At 50.5% G+C, this 23052-nt stretch overlaps 1 protein-coding gene across 1 annotated transcript in view; it reads right to left on the bottom strand.

Moving 5' to 3' along the window:
* The window catches only part of LOC107289805 (mediator of RNA polymerase II transcription subunit 15), a 25395-nt gene extending 2459 nt beyond the window's left edge, over positions 1-22936 (bottom strand). Inside the window, exons 1-16 of the mRNA XM_029284622.1 lie at positions 22835-22936; positions 21729-21780; positions 20905-20934; positions 20394-20609; positions 19875-20122; positions 19204-19533; positions 15460-15481; positions 15240-15353; positions 12707-12774; positions 12272-12334; positions 6527-6646; positions 3921-4063; positions 3695-3822; positions 2971-3105; positions 757-820; positions 334-400 (exon numbers count right to left, since the gene is read on the bottom strand). Of these exons, the coding sequence (XP_029140455.1) occupies positions 334-400; positions 757-820; positions 2971-3105; positions 3695-3822; positions 3921-4063; positions 6527-6646; positions 12272-12334; positions 12707-12774; positions 15240-15353; positions 15460-15481; positions 19204-19533; positions 19875-20122; positions 20394-20609; positions 20905-20934; positions 21729-21780; positions 22835-22912 (1878 nt within the window). The 5' untranslated portion in view covers positions 22913-22936. The remainder of the gene's footprint in view (positions 1-333; positions 401-756; positions 821-2970; positions 3106-3694; positions 3823-3920; positions 4064-6526; positions 6647-12271; positions 12335-12706; positions 12775-15239; positions 15354-15459; positions 15482-19203; positions 19534-19874; positions 20123-20393; positions 20610-20904; positions 20935-21728; positions 21781-22834) is intronic.
* Positions 22937-23052: the final 116 nt, after the last annotated feature.

Raw genomic sequence — 23052 nt, 5'->3', positions numbered from 1 at the left:
CCCCCCCCCCCCCCGTCAACACAAAAGAGAGTAACTAGGATCAGAACGGGAGTCTTTCCAATCCGGTGCTTTTCTACCTGTTGCCTCAGCTGCCGGCCCTTCTCGGCTCGGCTCTGGGCTGACCCCTGCCTGCCTGCCTGGCTCCCCTCACCTGCTGTCTCCTGCACAATCTGCCCCCTGCTCAGCATCGAGAACTCAAGATTCAGACCCTGCTTAGCCACCATTCTTTCACCTGCAACTTCAGGTCCTCACTGAAGTGCAGAATCCAAGGCGCTGCAGAATGTTACTCCTCCCTTCACTTACCACGGCCATATTACTCCTCCCTTCACTTACCACGGCCATGTCGTTCTTGAGCTTCTCCAGAGCAATTTCACATTTCTGCAAAGTTTTCAGAGGACAGCTAAGAAGGAAAGAAGGGACTCTCAGATTTCCCTCTTGGGGAAAACGGGACCGCACAGACATTCCTCGGATCAGCTTGGCCAAAGCCACTACCAGGATGCTTGGCTGGCCCTCTCCGAGGAAGTGAAGGCGGTCTCTGCTTCTCAGCATGCAGGTGGAGCCGGGAAGAACAAAAGCTACAATGGGGCTGCTAGTTGGTGAGAACACCTGTGTGACGCTGTGACTGACCGTATAGTGGAGGAGGAGGAGGAGCAGGTGGAAAGCCCAGCAGAAGAATAGAGCCCCCCCCCGAGGTTCACTGCAAGAGGAAAGCAGCACAGACTCACAGAGGGAAACGTGCAACCACCAAGAATTTACCGCTTCTTAGGATCCGTTAGAATGTCCAGCAGGCTCTTCATCTTGCTCAGGTCCTTCTTCCTGTCTGAATGGGAAAAGGCAGGGAGGCCCAATCCGGTCAGAAGAAAGCAAGGGGGACCACGCACGGTCTTTTTAGTGGCCGTTTAGTCCTTTTCCTTCACTGAGGAACTCAGAAAGAATATGTAAAATTACCCCAAACACAACAGAGTCAGAAAAAAACAGCAGTCAAAACACAACCCACCCTTGAAGGCTTTAAAGAGAAAACCCGCCCGCTAAGCCACCTCAAAAGATCAGTTCTTCAAGGGGGCTGGGGAGAGCTCCTTTGCTGCCGGCCAAGATGGTGAAGAAGCCAAATTTAATATCCAAGTTTGTGAGGGCACAATTGCAAGAATGCCATTATAATAAAATTGTAAAAGATTGTGACAAAGAAAAAGGGACCAAGTTTTACATAAACCAGTTTCCAGGTCAGAAAAAGCAACCTAGAAAGCTGCCTTATTTATGACTCTCTCAGCAGCAGCTGGCACAAAAGACGCCCCCTCCCTCCTCCCTGCCACGCAGGGGCCAAGATGGCTGCCAGAGGCTGGTGGCTCCTTCATGGGACCTTGGGCGCGTTCAGTCCCAGAATGCGCCCCTGCAGCTCACCAAGGAACTATTGCCCAGCTTCTTCCTCTTCCCAAGCTGAACAATATCTGACAATGAAACAGGACATGGCTGATCCTCAGGTCTGGTTCTACAAGATCCTAAGTAAGAATCTGGGATCTCAAATCACTGACAGATGCTCTCAAGGCCCGTGTGCACCCAGGGACCCTTCAGTGGCTGTTGAGGAGCAGCCACACATCCTGCCCAGAGACTCCTATGACAACTGACTGACACATGTGCGGGGTGGGTGGGAGGTTCAGCTGTTCTTCTCCCATCCTCCTGGACTTCTAGTGGAGAAATGTCAGACTGAGTGGCTCCCTTGGAAAGGGAGAGGTCTCCCCCCGCCCCCCCAGCTGACCCGGGGCTCAGGAATTCTCTGGAATCAAATGAGAATCCAGGGAATTAACCCCTGGTGAGTTGATCGGCTGAGGCAGCGTTCCCAACGTACGTGGAGCTGTGGCGTGGCCAGATTAGACAGGATCCGAGAGCCGATCTCCCCATTTCTAAAGCACTTTCTACAATTTATCACCTTTAAGCAGAAGAGAGACTTTCTTCAGATACAGGTAAGCATTTCTGTTGGGAGTTTTCCAGTATTTTTGTGGCTATAATATAAAAACTGGACATGGATGTTGGGATTTGCACATTTAGTAAAAAAGAAAAACAAAGTTGGATTACTGCCTTTATGAGAGAATGAGAGAACTTGTTTTTAATGGATGGAGTTTATCTATGGCAGGTAATTCCAGGCTCCAATTCCACAACAACAGATTTGCCATAGGTGGAACTGGAGCCTTGAATTCCTGATAGTGGCCTTGCAGGAACATTGGGGTCCCGTTCTCCCCCCCCCCCATCTCCCCTGTGCTAATTGGTCTGGATCAATAATACAAAGGTAACTAGGGAAGTTTCCTATTACTTCTTCTTTTTCTCTCTGCTTCCAGTGGCATTGCCAGCTGAAATGTATGTTTTGGACCTTGAAGGGGTGCCTTTGACTAACATGTGTCATGGATTTACACGCAAAGTGTTTGCTATTCGCCACGGCTGCGAAAAAAATCACAGCATCAGGGATTGGATGAAATTGAACTTTTTAGATCCAGGTACGATGAAGTTACATTTAAAGTGACAAAATTTATAAAGCCTAAATTTGAGATTTGTAAAATTACAAAGTGAGTAAAATTATTGATGATGCTAAGCAAGAATGACAGGGTGAACTTTTTATAAAATGGTGGAAACCACTTTTGCACTTTTTGCTTGAAACTGAAATAAATGAAACTTTAATTTTGGGATTTGATTATTAAAACTCTTTATGATTACAGAAATACTATGTACTATTGAATTTTACAGCAAAAGGTTAATGTTTTTTATATTTGTAACTGTACTGAAGGAAGTCAGAAGTTATTCTATTTTCTTTATTCCTTGCACTCTCCATTTCTTTCCTTTTATTTTTTTTCTTTTGTACAAATTTAATAAAGTGTGTGTATGTGGAGAGGGAGAGAGAGAGAGGGAGAGGGAGAGAGAGATTTTCTCTCCCTCTCCGGTTATTGAAAGGACGGACACCCCCTCTCCCCAAAGGACCCAGACCTTCATTTTTGTCGATCTTGTTGATCATCCGGCGCAGAGGCTCGATGTACTTGGACAGCTGCTTGAGCTTCTCCAGGTACTGCTGCTCCTCAGACTGACTGGAGCTGGCCGGGCTCATGACAGAGCTGGGGTTGCCTTGGGGGAACAAAAAGCAGCCTGTTCAGGGGTGGGAGGGTTGGCTTAACAGGAAGGACCTTGTCCTGAAACAGCGCCCATTTGCAACATTCAGTCCCTCGAGTGCAGGCAAAAGAGCTCCTCACCACACAAAGCCAGAGGCATCAGGCAGAAAACTAAACTGAGTTTCATTTACTTTCAGTCAAAATGAGGTATTAAATAAGATTAGTCTCCTGTTACTAGGTAATACTTTCCTCCCCTTATCATGTTAAAATACAGTTTAGCTGTAACTTCAGGCAGTTTACAGGAGCTGGAAACTAACCAAAGAGAGAAGCAACCTAGAACTAAGGAGAAATTTCCTACCAGTGAGAACAATTAACCAGTGGAATTAATCTCTGGAATGATAAAGGGTCTCCTGCTTGAGCAGGAGTTTGGACTAGATAGAAGACCTCTTCCAACTCTGTCATTCTGTTAATCAGCTCCCAAAGGCACTGGGCCTCCTTCTCTGACCTGGCCAGGTCCAAAAAAACCCACACTGCCAAGAAACCTCCTTCTGAAGGAATCCACCACGGAAATTCTTGTTTTAGAAGCCGGAAGGGATGCAAGTTACCTGGTGTGTTGAGTGGCCCTGGAGATGGGACGCTGAAATTCTGCGGTGTCCGGGCAGCTGCTGGGCTCTGCGAAGGCTGCGGAGATGGGCTGGGAAGGAAGCTGCTGGGAGACGGGGCTGGGCCAGAACTGGAAGAGGAGGAAGAGGTTTCAGGCCCGGAGCAGAGATGGGTCAGCGGCTTCCGCTTTCCTCAGGAGGACCTGCCCATCGAGAGACTGGCCCGCACCTGACGTTGGAGTTGGGCTGGGAGTTGGGCTGCCCAGACTGAGGAGAAGGCTGTGGCTGAGGTGGGGGAGGCATTGGCTGGGGTGTCTGGGCTTGCTGGACAGGCGACGGAGAAGACATCAGGGTAATGCTGCTCTGGCTGACCTGGAAGAGAAAGACGGTCTTTGCAAAGAGAGGCCTCAGCAGAGCAGGCAGCCTTTGGGCCCCACGCTCAGGCCAGCAGGGGCCCCCTTTCCCTTGGGAATCTTTGGAAATCTCTGCCAGAGAGATCCACAGGCAGGCACCATCTCAGCTGAACCCCAACATTCCTAGAGGACCCTGAACCATTTCCTCAGCTGCACAAAGCAAGTCCATAACACAAAGACTGAAAATCCTCGTGTATGTCTCCTATGACGCCACCGCACTTCCTGGCTGGGTCTGAGCGGCTCTCGGAGTCATTAATTCAAGAGGGACTGGGATGAACTGGCATCAGAAAACGGGGCCTTCGGTTAGCTGATTGATATATGGCTGCCCAGTTCACAAACTGCAACTCCTCAGGTGCAGAATTAGCTCACCTTAGCCTAAGATCCCCAAATCCTATCCACTTACCTCATAATCCACAATTGAAAAAGATGCCACGCCAGCACCACTGAGGCTCACTGACAACTAAGGGGGCCTTAAAGACGCTCGGGGACAAGGTCAGCCAGCCAGAGAAAGCCCAGCAGGTTTCCGTCAGCGTCCCCAACCCCTATTTCTACCAGAGCACAATGGCTGGGTTCTGCCAGGGCTCAGCTTTCCATAAACCTTAACTAGGGGCCTCCAGCCTGGACTTACAAACATGCCAATGTTAACTCTTTTCTCTCGGGATTGACCCACTACTTGGCGGCAGATGTTTTCCTTGGTTGTTTTGAGCGTAAAGTATGTCCAAATTAGAAGCTTCCTTATTTAGGCTCTCAGCTGCCTTTCACCACCAAAAGCCAAGGCGTCACCCCTGATCAGATCTGTCCTCCATCCTCACCAGGCAACAACGCCATCAGTCAGGAGGTGTCTCAAAGAGGAGACAATGGGATTCAGAGGGTTGCAGCTTTTCCTCAGCCCAAAAGAACAGGACGTAGTTTTCAGAAATCGCACTTGGCAGAGGTGCTACAGCACTGATGAAGCATGGAGGGCTGGGCCGGCAGGAAATTTTGCAAGTAGAGCTGACAGGAGGCCCCAGGGCATGCCAAGAGAGCCAGAAGAACGGAAACGCAACAGGGGTGCTGCTATCAACCACAAGTCCCCTCTTGCCACACAGAGCCCTGAGCTGACTCAGGGGCTGCCCGGAGACATGGACTAAATCCATCTGTTTCAGGTTGATGCACTGTCAGCTAAGTCACGTGCAAGCTTTGCTGCGGACCAAAACTGGCTTTCAAGACCGATCTCCATCTTGCCAGCAAAGATGACTAAACCTGAACGTGGTCTCACCTCTTCCTAGACTTGTTCTGTGTTGGGGCCACTTTCACCACCAGTCCAGAGCTCTGAAGCCACAGAATTCATCGCTTAATCTCCAGGTTCAGTTCCGACTGGTAGAATGGGAATAGCCACAGGAAGAGAGAAGGGCAGCTGCTGCAAGGGGGTGGGGGTGGGGGAGTACCGGGCAGACCTAGCCAAATGGAGTAACTGGTCCTAACCGAATGAGCCCCATGAATCAGCTGGTGGGAATTCCTCCAAGGAGGTCACCGGCACAAATAAAAGGCAGGAAAAGCAGAAGGGGGAGGCACCGGGAAAGGAGGGTGCGGCCATTCTGATCCAAAGCGGCCTGCAGGAGCCACACCAGGGGCACTGGGGAGAAACCTACTCAGAAACAGCCAAATTAACAAGACCCTTCCTGGCTCTTTAATGGCCTAATTCACAGGATGCGGCCAACCAAGAGTAAAGATAGATAAGAGGAAGCCGTGTTGAAGCAAAGCCACCAACCTGGAGGCTGTTATTGGGTGATCATCCTTGGAGCCTTTTCTTTCCCCCACCCTGACACCCCGAGATCAAGGTAATGGAAAAACTGAACCTCTTAGATGCAAGTTCAGCGAAGATTTGGACTGTGCAGCAGGAAGTCTGCAAAAATGATAAAAACTGAGAAAATTACTCTTTTAGCTCCAGCAACTTGAAATAAGTTTGATGTGTAAAGTTCTCTTCTGTTTTCCTTCCAACTTATTAAAAGACTTGCACAGGGGAGCCCAGGGCCGCCACTGATCTCGGTGGACGGGCTCAATTCCAGGGCTTAAGAGAAGACGCAGGAGGGAATCTGAAGCAGAGGAACCATTTTAATGGCGGCTGGGGTGGATAAGACTCTCTTCAGTCACACCCCTCGATGAAAATCTCCCCCCAGGACTCCCCCCCCAAACTGTCCAGGCCTGTCATTGAGGATGTGTCAGGTGCATCTCACGGGGGAGCAGGTGCGGTTTCTCTTTCCAGTTCGAGAGACCTCACCTGCATCCCTGTCTCGGCTCCTGGGCAACACCTGCCATTGGTCCGACGTGGCCCCCCGCAGCAGCTGCTCCAAGTGCAGGTCAAAGGTGGGAGATGACCAAGACCAGACAATCAGCCCTCGCACAAGCCCCCAGCCACAACCCACTCCGCTCCACGAAGTACCTGAGGCATTTGTGGTCCACCCAAAGGCATGGTGCTTGGAGGCGTGGCAGAGACAGCGGTGGTGGGCGGGAACCGTGGTCTTATTGGCATCCCACCTCGGGCCATACTTGCGGTGATCATCTTGGGAGGACAGAGGGACAGACAAAAGTAATCGCAACACGAGAAATGCAGCACATTGGCAGGATAAGAAGCACATGCAGCATCTGGGGAGCTGGAAGCCAAGCACACTCGTCCAAGGAAGGGTCCGGGCAGCAGTTGGCTTACCAAAGTAGTTATGGTTAATGTGGTGGGAGGAGGGAGCTGCAGTCCAGTTGCAGGAGAGAGACACACCATTGCCCAGGTGTGATGGGGGTGTGTGTGTCACATCCAGTGGGAGCCTGGAGGCCACTAGCCCTGGGCTTGCCTCCTTCCAGAAGGGTGGCCCAGGCCACAGCTCAGTCCCTATCTGTGGCCGGATCAGTGCCTGACAGGCACTGAACTAAGCAAGCAAAAAGGCACTAATGTGTTGGCACCAATTTGACAGCCTCTTTGGGGAACCGCCAGTAAGTCAGAGACTGCAGCCGCCATAGCACACATTTCAGGAGGTCAGTGCTGGCAACCACCACTGCAAAACAGAAGCATGCGAGCGTCACAACCAAAGGGGAAAGAAGCCACAGCTCAGGAGCATCAAATGGAGCATCATGGTTAGTTCATGGGGAACAAGGAAGCTCCGTTCCCAGCATGGGTTGGGAAGAGTCATTCAGAAGCAGCAATGGGGATGAGACACAGATCACATGCACACGCGTAACATCCACCACATGCAGAGGAAGGCCAGAAGGACGAGAAGGGCAGCGCTGTACAACACCAGCTTCCAAGCAAAGGCAGAGGGATGATGGGGGGGGGGCAGCGCCAGCAAGACAAGGGGGGCAGCAGCAGATGAGACTCCCTCCAGGCATTCCTCCACATTCTGAGCCACACAGGAGGCCTAGCATGGACGCAATGCTGTGAGAACACTGTGGCTCAACCAAGCGGGCTGCCTCGGCCTTGCCTTCTGCCACACCGCCAAAGGAAACCCAGCGGAAGCCAGAAGGCAGCCCTGACCCGGAGCAGGAGCACCACCACCACCGTCAGCACCAACAGGGACCCCCGCGGGCGGCAGCCTCCATCAGAGGGGAGGCTCCGGCAAGGCAGCAACCCCGCAGCTTCAAAAAAGGCAATTCGTCAAATCTGCCCTCATTCGTGAGCGGCGCCTGAACCGGGAGAGAAGCTGCTGAACAGCTCAGTGCAGGGACAGGCAGCCCAAAGGAGAGGCAGACTCAGAGGGCCTTTGCGCTCCAGCCAGGCCCGGTGAAGGCAAGGCCTGCTCTTCTGTCTTACAGAGGCCAAGAGGAACGATGCGCGAAGATGCTGCCTCTGAACAGGGAAGCTGAGAGAGTAAAGCTGGGGCAGCGGCCCCAGGAGGAACTGCCTAATTCTGCCCCCTCCCAAGTGGAGTTATGAATGGCCAACCTGACTGAAAGACCGGGAAAGACGATGCACAAAGAGTCGTGTGCTTGTCCTAGAAAGCCTTCCTGAAGGGAAGAGCCACTCCAGCTGTTCTCCGATGTGGACAGAAGCACCTGTTCCTGGCTTCAGCTCACCAGGATGTGCTCAATTGAACTGCAGGGCCAGTAGCCCATCACAGGCAGAACCTTAAGCAACTCTTCTCTGCCCCCCAGAGGTTCCACTGCACAGCCAGAATAACCTCTGGGGAGCCAGAGACCTGGAATTATCAAAAGTGAGACAGGGCGAAGTTGCAAAGACTTGCTCAGCCCAGGAGCACAAACCCTGGGAAAGACACTGACGCTCAGCAGCCCCTCGCAATTGCTTCTGGAGCCCATTTCATTTCATTTCATTTCATTTTATTCAATTTGTATCCCGCCCTTCTCCCGAAGGACTCAGGGCGGCTCACAACATTTTTAAAAAACAAAGACAAACCCACACACCCCACCGAATAAAACCAAATTAAAACCAATATTTTAGTGTTGTGGTAATTAAAATTTCTAAGAAACCCAATTTAAAAATCCTCCCTAGGCCAGAAGTTGACCTGCAAACGCTGGGGTCCTCCAGGTTTGCAAAGAAGCCTGGCCAGGTGTCTGATGAAGGGCAATAAAGTGAGAAGCCCCTAATATTTTCATCCGAGGCAAAGAGCCACACTGGAATTTGCAGCAGATTCTCTAATGTAGCTACCCAGATAACTTTCTACCCCTCCAGTTCCTGCCCTTTTCTCCCCGAGATGTGTCTAAAGGCCCCCCTTTCCTTCCCTAAGCATGCCAAAGAGGCTTTCTTAAACAAGGCGATGCACAGTAGAGGGGCTATACTCGCTCTGCAGTGTGCCAGCTTACCTCCTGCTCATTTTAGGAACGCAGGTAAAAGAAAGGAACAGAGGAGGTGAGGCACCAAGCGCAGCACCTGCTGGCAGCTGGAGGTTAAGGTCGGCCCGCGGCCGTCCTCTGGCGGTCTCCCTCTCCTTGACAATCCGGGGAGCCCCGTCTTAAGGTCATCGGTTATTTCTGGAGCTGCAGCGGTTGTCACCAGCTGGGGCACTTCTTCTCCCAGCCTCCCATTGCCCAGGCCTTTAGGACCCGGTGCCACAGCCGGGGCGGCCTCTAACCAGTCGGGCTTCCTTGGAAAGGGGCAACGGGCATGGAAGAAGCTCAGAGAGAATCCCAGCTCCACGTCACAACCCAAGTTTCCAAGAAAGACCACAGAACACGAAAAGCCATCCAAAGACAGCAGTGGTGAATGGGATCGCTCGCAAAAAAAGGTTTGAAAAAGTGCCTGGGACAAATCCTAACGATGCAAGCTGGATGTGGGAGCAGAGCCAGCCATTCAGCTCCCAGAAACCTCTCATTTTATTCCATTAGGACTTTGCGTTATCTTTCATCCCATCTACACAGTTTGAGATGCAAGCAGCCCCTGGGCCTCTGCCAAGCCCCTTCTTTTGAGGCCCTTTCCTACACCGCAAAAGATGCAGCAACCAGCCAGTCACTATGAGCTTCTTGCTTTCTCTGAGCCATTCCTGATCTTCTGAGCTCCCCCCCCATCAGCCTCTGTTCCCCCAGCAGAGGACAGCCCAGTCTCCCCCAAGCCCCCTGGCCCTGGATCCTCCAGCAAGGAGAGGGATCCCTGGGAAGGCTCACTTTTCAGATGGCATCTCACTCTCACGTGCTGCAGAGGCCGAAAAGTTCTGATGGGGTTTCTGGGGGGTAGGAGAGACATCTCCCCCCTCCCCACACACACATGCACTTTTGGCATGATATGGCAGAAAGACAAGCCCAGAAAAGAACGGCTGAGGAAGGCAGGAGAGAAATGGTCCAATTACTGGCAAGTACTGCCAAGATGCTCCAGTAGGCCTTTCTCCTCTTTCCTGCCACGGACTTTGAGACTTTCAGCGAAGATCAGGGAACCTTTCCTGCAGGGGAGCCGGGGGCGCCTCAGAGCTTTCAGGGCTGCTGTTTAACTGCCACGTGCAGCAGCCACTGCTGTGGCCCTCTGTCTTCCTAGCACTCAGGACCTGGAAGGACTAGGACTGCTGCTGCCGCTGGGAGTCTGGCAGCTTGGACAAGAACGAGACTAGGGATCCCCAACTGGGACAGGGTGAAGCTGAACTGAACCTATCCCTCTGGGGGAGAGAGGAGAAACTGGTGGGTCTGCTGAATGTGAGTGTCTGGGAGAGAGCAGGGCCACAGAGGGAGAGGTTGGAGATGAGGTGAGCTGGAATGTGGGATGGGTTGTCCAAGCCAAAGGCCCCAACGGCCGGGCTTTGCGTCTCTCACACTGGATGGGCTGAGTTGGAGAGTTTGGGATGGGCGAGACCATTCCTTGGCACCGGGTGCAGGATCCTTACTTTGCTGATGATATTTGACTCTCCATCCCCACCCTAAGCCAGACATGTGATGCCATTCAGGGGCTCCCCCAGACCCTTCTGGACGAGGAAGAGCTGGTTGCAACTCAGCCCTAGTGAATCTGGAGAGTCACCATCTCTGACGCTTGACAGAATAGAGCCGAGTGCAGTTTGGGGTTCCTGAAGGAGCAAGCGGCACCCACGGCAAAAATCTCAATTTTGCCCCTTCCAGGACTGGGAGCCGCTGCTCAGGACCACCCAGGTCTTAGGGCAATGCTCTCTGCCTGGGGCTGGAAGCTTTAGCCGCTCCAGAACACGGAGGTTTGTCTCTGTTGCGCTGGTTCCCAGTTGCCCTCCGAGTGCAAAGCCTCAGGACCCTGGGACCCCCTAAGGTCTTCTAGATGTGGTTTTGCTTACAGCTGAGTTGAGACCGGGAACAAGGATTTTACATTTGTTAACTGATGCTATTATTTTAGGACCCAGTTTGGACTTCTTGCTGACAACTGGATTAGAGAAGATGTTATTTACTGGATTTGCCCATACACACCTCGCTGAATTATGAGGTGAAGAGTTTTATATTTGTTAATTTCCAGCCAGCTTCAGACAAGCAAAGTCAATGGGGGGGGGAGCCAGATTCCCTTAACGCATTGATTCGCTTAACAACTGTGGCAAAAAAAAATCATGAAATGAGGTACAATCCACTCAACAACTGTCTTGCTTAGCAATGGAAATTTTGGGCTCTATCGTGGTTGTAAGTCAAGGACTAGCTGCAGCCCCCAACCCAGAAGAGGAACTCGCCTCTCTCTGAAATGGCAGCCCCCAACCCAATTCAAATCTGCTGCAAGATCTTTGCTCACAGCATTCAAAGAGCAACCAGCCTCTTATTCTTCCTCCCACCTGCTTATTTAAGTGGGGCAGCATTTCTGGACTTCAACTCCCAGAATTCTCCAGCCAGCATGGCTTCAAGTTGCCATGGCTGAGAAACACTGAATTAGGGGTTTTATGCTAAATTTCCAATGGAAGCCATTCGAGTTCTCTCTTTTAAATCAGATTTCTGCAGGAAAATCCCGAAACATTCATCCTCCCCTGCTGTTCCCTCTGTGCAAGAAAGATGCCGCCCTCCGGTGCTTGGCCCTATCCTCAAACTGCTCCCGGCTTGCCTTCCACACTTCCAGGGGATCCCTGACAAAAGCAGAGAGGCTCTCTCTTGAACAGGCTTCCGAGGGCCAGACGGAGATAACAGACTTTCCCCAATGCCAGCAAGACTGAACTCTTCCATCGAGGGCGCACGGCCAGGATGCTGGGAAGGAAACAGAGCCTCCCTGGGGCACCCTCCTTGGGCCAAGGGCTTCAAGAGCTCCTGCAGGAACAGCTCCAAGTGAGCCAGGAAGGGAAAGGCTGCACAGGATCAGTTCCAGGGATCTCTTCTTGCATCCAGCCAGATTCTTAGTACTTTTTTCCTGGAAGAACACCAGGCAATCAGGCAGCGTGCTGGAAATGAGTCGCCAGCCCAGCACGACAGGGCCACGATCAGGGCCACGTGGAACTGGCTCCTTGAAACAAGGCGGCACCTAAAGTTCAGGTTACCCAGAACTGAGAAGAGGAGGGAGGAGCATCCAACCAAACCTTCTGGTAGGAGAAAGGGAGCATTCGCTCAGGAACGGGGAGAAAAGGACAAAACCTCTTTCAGAAAAAGCCAGGAAGCCCCTCTAAAGCGGCCTGGGGGCCTTGCCAAGCACAGGGCAAGGGTGCCAGGTTCCCCCACTGCAGGAGGCAGAAACTGCACTCGAAAGAGGAGCAGAACAGAAATGCCCTTCTCCTCTACCCAGGACTAGGAAAGAGGCCTTACCCAGCCTGCAGCTTCTGGGGTAGCAGCTTACCTGGCTGGATGCTCCCATCTGAGCAGCCTGGACTTGGGAAGCCACCTGCTGCTGCTGCTGCTGCTGCTGCTGCTGCTGCTGCTGCTGCTGCTGCAAAGCTCTGACCTTAAGGAACAGAACCAAGAGTGGGTTCTATAGCGCTCAATCTCATGGCCGTCTCTCAAGCGTGCAGGGATTCCCGCCTGCCTCTTTCCCATCTGTGCCCTGAACTCCAGACGCAGCCCGATTCCTGGGGAGCCTGGCAGCCGCTTCCAAGGCCCAACTGAAGGATTTCTTTCAGGCCTACTACAAATTTGGGAATCCCACAGTGGGAGCCTGGATGGAGAAGAGCATGCTGACTCCATGCACAGAAATGCCAAGGCTGCCAGGAGAAGCCTAGCAGGGCCTCCTCTGGTTCTGCCAGAGGAGAATCACCCCAGTTTGTGAACTGCACACCCAGAAACTGTTGCCCACAAACATGAATCCAATATTAAAGAGCAGGCATGTCATTTCACACCCATTGCCTTTCAGGGTAAGAAGTGTTATACAAAGAGCATGAAGACACAAAGAAAAAAATTAAAAGGCAGGAGATAGAAAAAAAGAAAATCCAGCAATATAAGCACTAGTTACTGAATTCCTCAATACCCCTCCATCTTGCAAAGCAATCTTGCTTTTACTATACGTTACCTCATAATTGTTCTGTTCAAATGTGTCATTTCTCCACAAAACCAGTTTTCTTGGTCTTCCTTCATTCTGTTAATTATTTATATATAATTGAACTATCACAATATGCTTATTTCATACAGTCACTCGCTTTTGTATTCCTCTTTGTCAACTTTACAAATGAGCCTCACTGCAGCCATTTTCATCTCATTTGAAGTTGCCACATGGAATGGAGGGAGGGGGGGAGTTTCCCAGGTGCTTCGGTAGTCAAAACAGACTACTGTCCCGTGGGAACCAAGGTCATCTATTGCTCCTTCATCCAAGCGCAGGGCGTAGTCCACAAAAGCCCGCCAACTGCATTAATTGGGGAACGCGATGTATGACTTAGCTTTGGGGGTAGAGATTTGATACTTTGTAATTGAGAGCTTATTATTGATTCTCCAGACTTGGTTTCACTTTTGTCCTTGCCAATACTCTGTAATAATAAAAAATGTTCTTTGAGGAATTTGCAAGCCTCGGAGTCCTGCTTTATCTGTTTCTGTTGGTTGGAACCATGACACTCTTATTTTCTTACCACACACATTTATTCCTCTGCTCTCAGCTTTCTTATGTTTCTCCTGATATATGCAATGGTCATTTTCCATTTAATAAAATGGACATTTCAGGTCCCCAAATCCTTATTATATCCCTGCTTATTTAGCTATACTTTGGGGCCTGCCATTCTGATGGGGGGGGAGAATACTTTCGCTTGGGGTAACTTTCGCTTTATACTTTCTCTATCTAAACTTAGTCCTACCCTCCCTCCCTCCCTCCCTCCCCTATCCTCCTGGGAACGGAAGAAACAAAACTGGAAAAGACCTTGAGATGCCTATCAACTGTACGTTACCCAAACATCGTGCAACCTGTGGATTGGCTGGATTTCAAATGAACTTTATGACTTTGGTGGGAGGAGGAGGAATACCTCTTGATTAATACTTCTCGCCTTGATTTCTCTACTGTCACTAACCCCTAATAAAAGTTCCTTTTGAGACGATGCCTGTTTCAAGAGTTTTGCTTTCTTGGGTGGTTAGGTGAGGTGGGTCCTTACATAAGGCGAGATCTGCAGAGTACTCAACCCGGAGAAGCTGCTGCCCTATGGGGGGAGTCGCAATCAAATCTCACATGGAGGAGTTCCAGGCAGAACTATGGTCCGAAGATCTCCTCTGTTTAAAACCAGATGAGAGCCTCTCCAGGGATCTGGAAGAAGATGGACCCGCTGGTGAAAAAGATCGAGCCAGATAATCATTTGGGGTTGGAAAACGGGACGGATGGGAAGAAAAAGCTCTGAAAATAACCCTCACCCGAAGTGGAGGGAAGAAAAAAGTAAAGAAGAAAAATCCGGAGCCTGCCCCTCCTGACAAAGATAAAGAGAAGAACAGAAATTGGACACGATGGAAGCAGTGATGGAATACGTGAGAAAGACCCTCGGCGAATTCAAGGTGCATCTAAAAGAGTGCCTTGAATCAGAGGATGGGATGGAGGATGAATCGGAGGGAGAGGAATCGACTGCCAGGGAGACAGCAGTGGCTGGAACCTTGGCGGCAGCCCACCCCAGGGGACCAGAGACAGACCGCCCAAACCAACAGAGGTGAAGCCGATCCCGATTGGAATGAAGTTTGATGGAGACCCAAAGTGATTGGGGTTTTTCCTAGCACAAGTGTTCACCTACATGCAAATCTATGGGAGAACACTGTCCACTAATGTAGAGAAGGTTCGGGTAGTCACCCTAGCCTTGGAAGATGGAACAGCTGACTGGATGGTGACATTGTACAACTGCAATGCACCCGAACTGAGAAATTTCAACCACTTCATGGCCGCTCTCCGCAGAACTTCGAAGACCGTCTGGCAGATAAGAAAACCCATGAGCGCATAAAGACGGTGAAGCAAGGAGGAGACCGGTGGCTGAGTATACTGAAGAATTCAGAGAATTGGCCAATCTTTTAAACTGGCCAGAAGACATCCTGGTAAACTGTTTCCAGAACGGGCTCAAAGAAGAGCTATACAATACCTGTGTAGCTTGTGGAGCCCCAGGACACCTTTACGACGTGTCTGCTAGCTGAGGAAGTGGAAATTGATTAACGCAAGCACCTACACTGCCCGATGAGATCAAGCTTCAAACCACAGCCAGAGAAGTGAGGGGAAACCATTCGGACCTCACGTGCCCACCCTCGTACTACTGCCTGCTTCAAATGCAGTAAGGAAGGGCACCGAGCAGTGGACTGCCTCAGCAAGACACCTGCCAAGAGAGGGGATCGCTTGCTTAATGGAAGACCCTCGAGGACCTCACCGTACCCGAGACAGCAATGAGATCGGAAGAGGTCGTAGAACTCCCCCATGATCGTGATGGAGAGGGTCAAGCTCCGACTCCACACTACGATGACCCAGAAGGCACGGAAAGCGACTACGAAAATGACCCATTGGTAAGTGGGCCAATTGACCCTAGAACTTTCCATACCAGGCACTGGGAGAACAGTAAAATTAGTGGCTTTATTGGACTAGGGGTGTACCTGATACATGATCAGCCCAGATCTAGTGGGGAAAATGGGAATAACCCTCAAGAGATTAAAGACTCCAATTACTTTTTGCCAGCTGGATGACTCGGTTGCGGGGGGGGGGTACCTGCCAGTTTTGCCACCAGGCCCTTATAGATTTGGGGGACCACACATTTATCGTGGCCCCAGGAATGGAACCCCATGATCAACTGGAGGGAAAGACGGTTAAAATTCCTGCTAGGGGAAGCCCCTCCCATCTCTAAAGAAAATGGCGGGAGATGTGGATTACGCCGCGATTTTGCCTCCGCCCTCGGTGAGTCAGACCTGCAAAACTTCCCAATGGAATACCGAGATTTGGCTGAGGCATTCAGCGAGCAGAGAGTAGATGAACTCCCCCTCACCGGCCTACAGACTGTGCTACTGAAATCATTCCAGGGGCGAAACTGCCCAAACCAAAAATGTACTCTATGACTCCCAAGGAATTAGATGAACTGGGAAAGTTCATCAAAAAGAATTTAGAACGGGGTTTTATAGAGCCAGCTAGACCCCGGGTAGCAGCCCCTATATTATTCAGAGAAAAGAAAGATGGCTCTCGTCTGTGTATGGATTATAGGAGTCTGAATGCTGTGTATGTGTAAAACATATACCACCTTTAATGAAAGACATGTTAGCGCACTTGTCAAAAGGCAAGATTTTCTCCAAGCTAGACTTGAGAGAAGCTTATTACCGCATACGCATAAAGAAGGGAGATGGAGAACCGCCTTCAACTGCCCACTAGGCTGTTTTCAATTTAAAGTCCTCCCTTTTGGGTTGCCAGGGGCCCCTGCAGTGTTTATGCAATTAATCAAATCAAGTCCTGCATAAGCACCTGTATAAGGGGTTTTTGGTTTACCTGGATGACATCCTTATTTACACTGAAACTATGGACGAACACATTAAGCTAGTCAGAGCAGTACTGAAAAAACTAGGCTTGGCTAAGCTGTATGCTAAGTCAAGGGTCTCCAACCGTGGCAATTTTATGACTTGTGGACTTCAGCTCCCAGAATTCCTCAGCCAGCATGGCTGTACTAAGTTGTCAAAGTGTGAATTTCACAAAAATCGCATTGATTACTTGGGCTATCATATATCCAATGAAGGGATAGAGATGGACCCATAGAAAGTAAGGGCAGTCCTGGAATGGGCTCCTCCAAAAACTAGGAAGCAACTCCAGAGTTTCCTAGGATTTGCAAATTTTTACAGACAGTTATTCCCGTCTTTCGCGCAGATTGCCTTCCCTATCACAAACTTACTAAAAACACGAGGGGGAGATAAACCGAAGCCTAGTCAACCATTAAAGTGGACGGGGGACAGCCAAGCTGCTTTCAAGAAACTTAAAAGACTTTTTTTCCATGGAGCTGGTTTTGAAGCATCCAGAACCAGAACAGCCTTTTATAATTCAAGCTGATGCCAGCAATGTGGCTGTGGAAGCAGTCCTATTACAGAGAAATAAAGAGGGACAATTGCAACCCTGTGCTTACACCTCTAGGAAATTATCTGAGACTGAACAGAGGTGGGCGGCTTGGGTGAAGGAAGCTTATGCTGTGCGAAGGGCTCTCCTCACCTGGAGACATTTCATAGAAGGGGGTAAAATACCATTTCAAGTATGGACTGATCATAGGAATCTTGAAGCGATTCTGGGAAACTCTCTCCTAAACAAGCAAGATGGTCCCAACACTTTCACCATTTTGATTTTACTATCCATTACATCCCTGGGGGGGGAAAAATTCTTAGTGAACACCTTGTCCCAGCTGCCACAATATAATAGTAAGAAAGCAGAAGTGGTTAAACCATTTTTAAACCCTCATCAACTGGCAGCCCGTCACCACCAGGGCCCAGACAAGGACAGTAACCCCTATAGGGAAAACATTGCTACAGGATTTCAAAACAGCATTAGAAACTGATGAATGGTTTCGGAATCACAATAACCTGTGTGTACTGAAAGACGGGTTAGCTTGGATTGGAGAAAAACTTTATGTCCCAGCAATCTTAAGACTTAAAAGTAATGCAGGCAGGACACGACTCGAAAACTGCTGGATATTTTGGATTTGTAAAACTTCTACACCTCCTCAAGAGGCAGTTTTGGTGGCCTGCTTTGAAAAAGGATATAGAAAGCTATGTTGCCAACTGCCCCACATGTGCAGCAGCTAAATGACGACAAGGGAAATCTCCTGGATTACTCCAGTAGTTGCGAGTCCGTCAGAACCAGAGAGATTTCTATGGATTTTTATTGTAGAACTACCTGAAAGTGCTGGAAACACTGTGATTTGGGTAGTAATAGACTGTTCTCCAGACAGGTCCACTTTATACCATGCCCAAAGATCCCAACAGCTAAGACTCTAGCCAAACTCTCTGTGCAAATTGTTTATAGATTCCATGGAGCCCCACAATGCATAATTTCAGACAGGGGGTTCCAATTCACTTCTAAGTTCTGGAAAACCTTTCTGGACTTGATGGGTTCTTGTCAAGAGTTGCCATCTAGTCATCATCCTCAAACAAATGGGGGGGACAAAGAGACTGAACTCAGTTCTAGAACAATACCTGAGATGTTTTATTAAGTATCAGCAAGACAATTGGTCTGATTTCCAGCAACCGTTCCTTATATGTTTTAACCTCCAGTCCCCTAATCATCTTTGTTGCTCTTCTCTGTACTCTTTCTAGAGTCTCAACATCTTTTTTACATCGTGGTGACCAAAACTGGATGCAGTATTCCAAGTGTGGCCTTACCAAGGCATTGTAAAGTGGTATTAACACTTCACGTGATCTTGATTCTATCCCTGTTAATGCAGCCTAGCAGTGTGTTGGCTTTTTTGGCAGCTGCAGCATACTGCTGGCTCATATTTAAGTGATTGTCCACCAGGACTGCAAGATCCATGATTTTCTCATCTATTTTTTGTAATAAATTGATAGATATATCAACTTGCAACTGTTCACTCCATTTTCACCGACAAACACATTGATCCCACTTTGATACATTAACTTTCAGATCTTTTATTCCTTGTAGTATCATATTATCTATTAAAGATTTGCTGAAAACCAGGTTTTAATCAACAAGCTAAACTTTTTTGTCTCTTTGCACTTCTATCACCACAAGTATTTCATATACTTTTAATCCACAAATATATTTTTTCAAGCAAAGGGAGATCGTCTCAGTGCTAAACATTGCTAGGCATTTCATCTACATTTACATAAATTTTAGTTTCATCAAATGCCACTCTTAATTACATTCAGCAACACATCTTAAACTGCACATTCCTGCAAAACTCTCTCAATTCACATCTATTCACTCTATCATGCTTTAACATCTCTCAATATACACCATCTAAGTTGGCAGCTTTACAATTGTTCAACATTTTTACACTTCCTTTTTATCATTTTTAAATCCTAACATTTATATCATTATAGTATCCACCTCTTGACATCAACAGCATTTCTCTACGAGTTCCAAAATATTATCCCCAGCTATCTCTGACTGGTGCTGCATAGCAAATAATTTCATGAGTTTTAGTTTCAATTCCATTCTCTCTGTTGAAGACTTCTTGCTTAGCCTTTTTTCTAGTTTTAAAATTAATTTTTATTCCCATCAAAACTGTTCTGCATTTTCTCTACCTTTGTTAATCTTAACCATTTCCTTGCTTTCTTTGACTATTCTATATTACTGGCTTTAGGGGCAAGAGGGAAAACGGACGTGGGCAATCAGAGGCAGCTATTCTGAGCACTTACTTGCATGGCTTTTAACTGCTGGGGCAGGATGGCCATGGACATGACTTGGCCAGAGATCTGTCCCGGAATGGTCTGTGCCTGAGAGACCAGGGGCTGGGGAGGAAGCGATTGGGACGAGGCCTGGGCCACCTGCTGCTGCTGCTGCATCGGTTGCGGCAGTGGGGGCTGAGGTGGCTGCTGCTGCTGCTGCTGCTGCGGCTGTTGCTGCTGCTGCTGCTGCTGCTGCTGCTGCTGCTGCTGCTGGGCCTGAACAGCCTGAGCGGCCTGCTGTTGCAACTGCTGCTGCATCTGAGCAATTCGCTGCAGTTGCTGCTGCTGCTGCTGCTGCATCTGAAGTCAGAAGTGGAAGAGAAGGAAGTGCTATCAGGAAGACAGAAAGAGAGGCAGAAAGGCCCTGGGGAGGCTCCGCTGCCCCAGGTGCTGGAGGCCACAGGAGCTACACCAAAGTCCACCTGGATTCCTTTTTCTGCACTTGGGAGCAGATTCAGAGACCCAGCTATGAAAATGCAGGCCCTCTTTCCCTTGGGCCCCGAGTGGAGCAGACTGATGGCCTCAGGGGAGCCAACCCAGCCCTTCCCAGGATGCCCACAGAAGCTGGCCTGGCCGGCCCTCGGCCACCAGAGCCTCCCTCCCTCTCCTGCTGCTGGAGGCTTTGAAGCTTTTGGTCTTACCTGCTGCTGGCTTTGTTGATGCAGCTGTAACTTGAGCATTTGCTGCTGCTGCTGCTGCTGCTGGGCCACCTGCATTTGCTGCTGAGCTACTGCTGCTGCTTGCTGCTGCTGCTGCACCTGGAACTGTTGCTGCTGCATTGCTGACTGCTGGGCCTGGAACTGCTGCTGCTGCTGCAGGGCGGCCTGCTGCTGCTGCTGGAACTGCTGCTGCTGCTGCTGCGCAGCCATCTGCTGCAGCTGGAGCTGGGCTGAGGAGAGAGACACAAAGGGCCACATGCTGAATGCGCACCAAAACACATTTTGGAGTGAAGGTCCCTGATTTTGCACAACAGCAGTCCTCCTATTTGGCTGCCGTCTCCTCCCTGCACCTCACAGTCTTTGGGCTTTGAGTCTTGTATTCAAAAAGATCCTCTTGCAATCGTCTACAGAGACAAAGTGTTTGCAGTCCCGGGGGAGGCTTCCCCACAATTCCAAACCCATCAGAGGAAACCTCCACCAAGGTTTACCCCCAATACTTACTCGGCTGGCTGGCAGCAGGGATGTTGGGGATGCCGTGAGGGGCCATCCCAGCAGGTCCAGGAGGCTGCTGCCCTGGGAGATTCATTGGCTGCCCCATGGGGGGCCTGAGCCCACTCAACCCGGCCAGGGAGGCCCCCTGAGGACGAGAAGTCATCCCCATGGCCCCTGGTCCTGCTGGAGGACCACCAGTCAGGTTCTGCAGCGCGTTCATAGGGTCTGGGGAGAAAAAACAGACAGCTGCATCTGCTCTGCTCTGTCAACTCAGACGAAGATGTAGCCATGCCCCCCTCCCCCAGTGCCGACCCGTCTTTGGTGCAGTAGAATTCTGATTCTGGCAACCTTGGAAGAGGCTGAAGCAGTGTCAGAATGTGTTTTTCAGAGCCCACTTCCTCTTTCCATCCAGTAGCCTCGGGCAGGCCAGGGTACCTACCCCTCCAGCCTGGCCTTCGCTTTTGGAAGAGGCCCTAGGAAGCGTCACTACAAAGGAAGGGGACAAAGAGGGGCTCCTTACCGCTGACAGAGGCCAGGGACTTCTTGTTGTCTAGGAAACAAAAGGGGGTAACAGTTGTACACACAGATTTAGGGAATGACCCGACTGGGCCAGTAGGGCTTCTGCTGGGGAACATGGGTTTTTTGCTTTAAGGCCCTTTCAAATTTGTAGTTGGAAATGAGAAGTGGGGTGCTGGAGCCCCTAAAATCTTGGGCTCTCCCTCCAATGGGATTCTAGGCCCAAAACAAAGTGTCATTTCTGAGGATGTTTGGGGGCTGAGAGTTAATGCCAATATCCCTCATTCCCTGGAAAAGACTCATTTTCCAGAAAAATAATTAGGCCATCTGAAACAAGATGAGTAATTATATTATCACTATTATTACATAGGATCCTCAAATGCAAAGGAGACACCTTCTCCTGAAAGCTGCTGAAGCTCTTCAATGGGAGGACTTGGATGCTGGGCCCGGCTTTCTCATTCCTCATTTTCAGCTCTTTTCCTTCCTTCCTTCCTCCCTCCCTCCCTCCCTTCCCTCCCTCCCTCCCTCCCCCTTTCCTTTCGTACCCTCCTTCCTTCCTCCCTCCCTCCCTCCCCTCCCCTCCCTCTCCCCATTCCTTCCAAGAGCTCAGCACCACACAAACAATTCTCCTTGGAGTTCCGAGACCAGGCCCAGACAGAGCGCTTTCTCCACTCTTGAGAACCTGGCTCCAAATTCCAGCTTGGAAAGGGTGGGGTGGGGGTTAAGACTTGATGCGAGCTCCCCACTCTGGCTCCTTCCCACCCCGGGACAAGGCAATCAGGAAAAATGGCCTTAAGCCAACCCACAGGAACAAAAAGGGCTACTTACGAATATCCCGGAAATGGATGATGAGTCTTGCCACGAGAGAGAGATATTCGTCCTAAAATTAGGAAAGGAAAACGCATTGTGGAAGGCAGCAGGGAGGCGGGCGAGGGCTGATGCAACTTGTTGCCCCATCAGGCAGGGGAGAAAGGCCGGCCGGCCAGCCACCACCGGAGCAAAAGGGCTTGGTGGGTTCCAGGGATCTCTCCTTGGATTCAGTGGAACCTATCTCCTCAATCCGTGGAGCTCAGGAACTCACAGCCACAGCTTCACAAACCCCATGCAGTCCGGGACATCTGGGGCCACAGAGCTGGGAAGAGCGGATCGCCGGTTCACTTCAGGTTCCACTGACGGAGGGAAAGGCAGCTGAACTCTGGGGGGTGGAGGGAGGGGGCCCCGTCCCTGCTCTGACCCTTCGGCTTCTCAGCCGCCTCCACTCGCCTGGGCGCTCCCCAAGCAAGCAGTCTCCCTTCGCCACTAGGACACGCTTCCCTTTGGCCCGGGGGTGGGGAGGGGAGCCTCCTCCCCTTAGGAAGCAGAACCTCCTTTTCTGAACCTTAAGTCCCGTCCTGCGCAGACTTCCTCCTCCGCTGAAGAGACGGGCCAGAGCCTTCCTGAGAGAATTTCCCCAGGAGGAGGAGGAGGAGGAGCCAGGAATCCAGATTCTAAGCACCTTCCCTGGAAAGTACCTCTCACCTACTGGGTGTGGGTGCCTTCCACTCACATGAAGTGAATAATGTGCCATCTCAAGCTGCTTTCTTGCCGCAGTTGGGCATCTTCTGGTGCCTCCCGCTTGGGCAAGTGCCCAATGGGGAGGAAGGGAAGGGGCTTGGCGGGGGGAAGGGAGCAGCCCAGGTGGGCCACACGATGTGCAGAGCGCAGGGAGCAACCCCTTTGGCTTTCTTGCAGTGCCACTCAGCAAGGCGCCTGCATGATGTGGATCTGCCAGGTGGGGACGGAGCCCTGGACAGAACAGCACCAGGCCAAGAACAGCACCCCCGGCAGGCAGGGGAACGTGTGTGCGGAGGCCGCCTCGCCTGCAGGGCCACTGGCCAGTCAGCTTCTCCTTGCAGGGGGCTCCCTCCCACCCAGCAAGGAAAGGAACTTCTTACCCGCGTTTTGGCCTTCATGAAAACATGGTTTTCCATTTCTTTGCTGGTCTTATTGTGAGCAACGCCAGCATTTCTCATGGCATCTTCACTGCAAGAAAGAAGAGTCTGCTCAGGCTCAACTGGGGCAGCCTGGGACAACTTTCCAATATTTATGGCACGTCTCTTGTGAATGAGCCTGGCGCTTCACCTGGCTTCTCTTTATGAAAACAGTTATGGAT

The sequence above is a fragment of the Protobothrops mucrosquamatus genome, unplaced genomic scaffold (genome assembly GCF_001527695.2).
Source record: "Protobothrops mucrosquamatus isolate PMUCROS unplaced genomic scaffold, P.Mucros_1.0 scaffold769, whole genome shotgun sequence".
In the NCBI taxonomy this organism is placed as follows: domain Eukaryota; kingdom Metazoa; phylum Chordata; class Lepidosauria; order Squamata; family Viperidae; genus Protobothrops; species Protobothrops mucrosquamatus.
The sequence above is the reverse complement of the archived record's forward strand: the minus strand, read 5'-3'. Positions and strand labels throughout refer to the sequence as shown.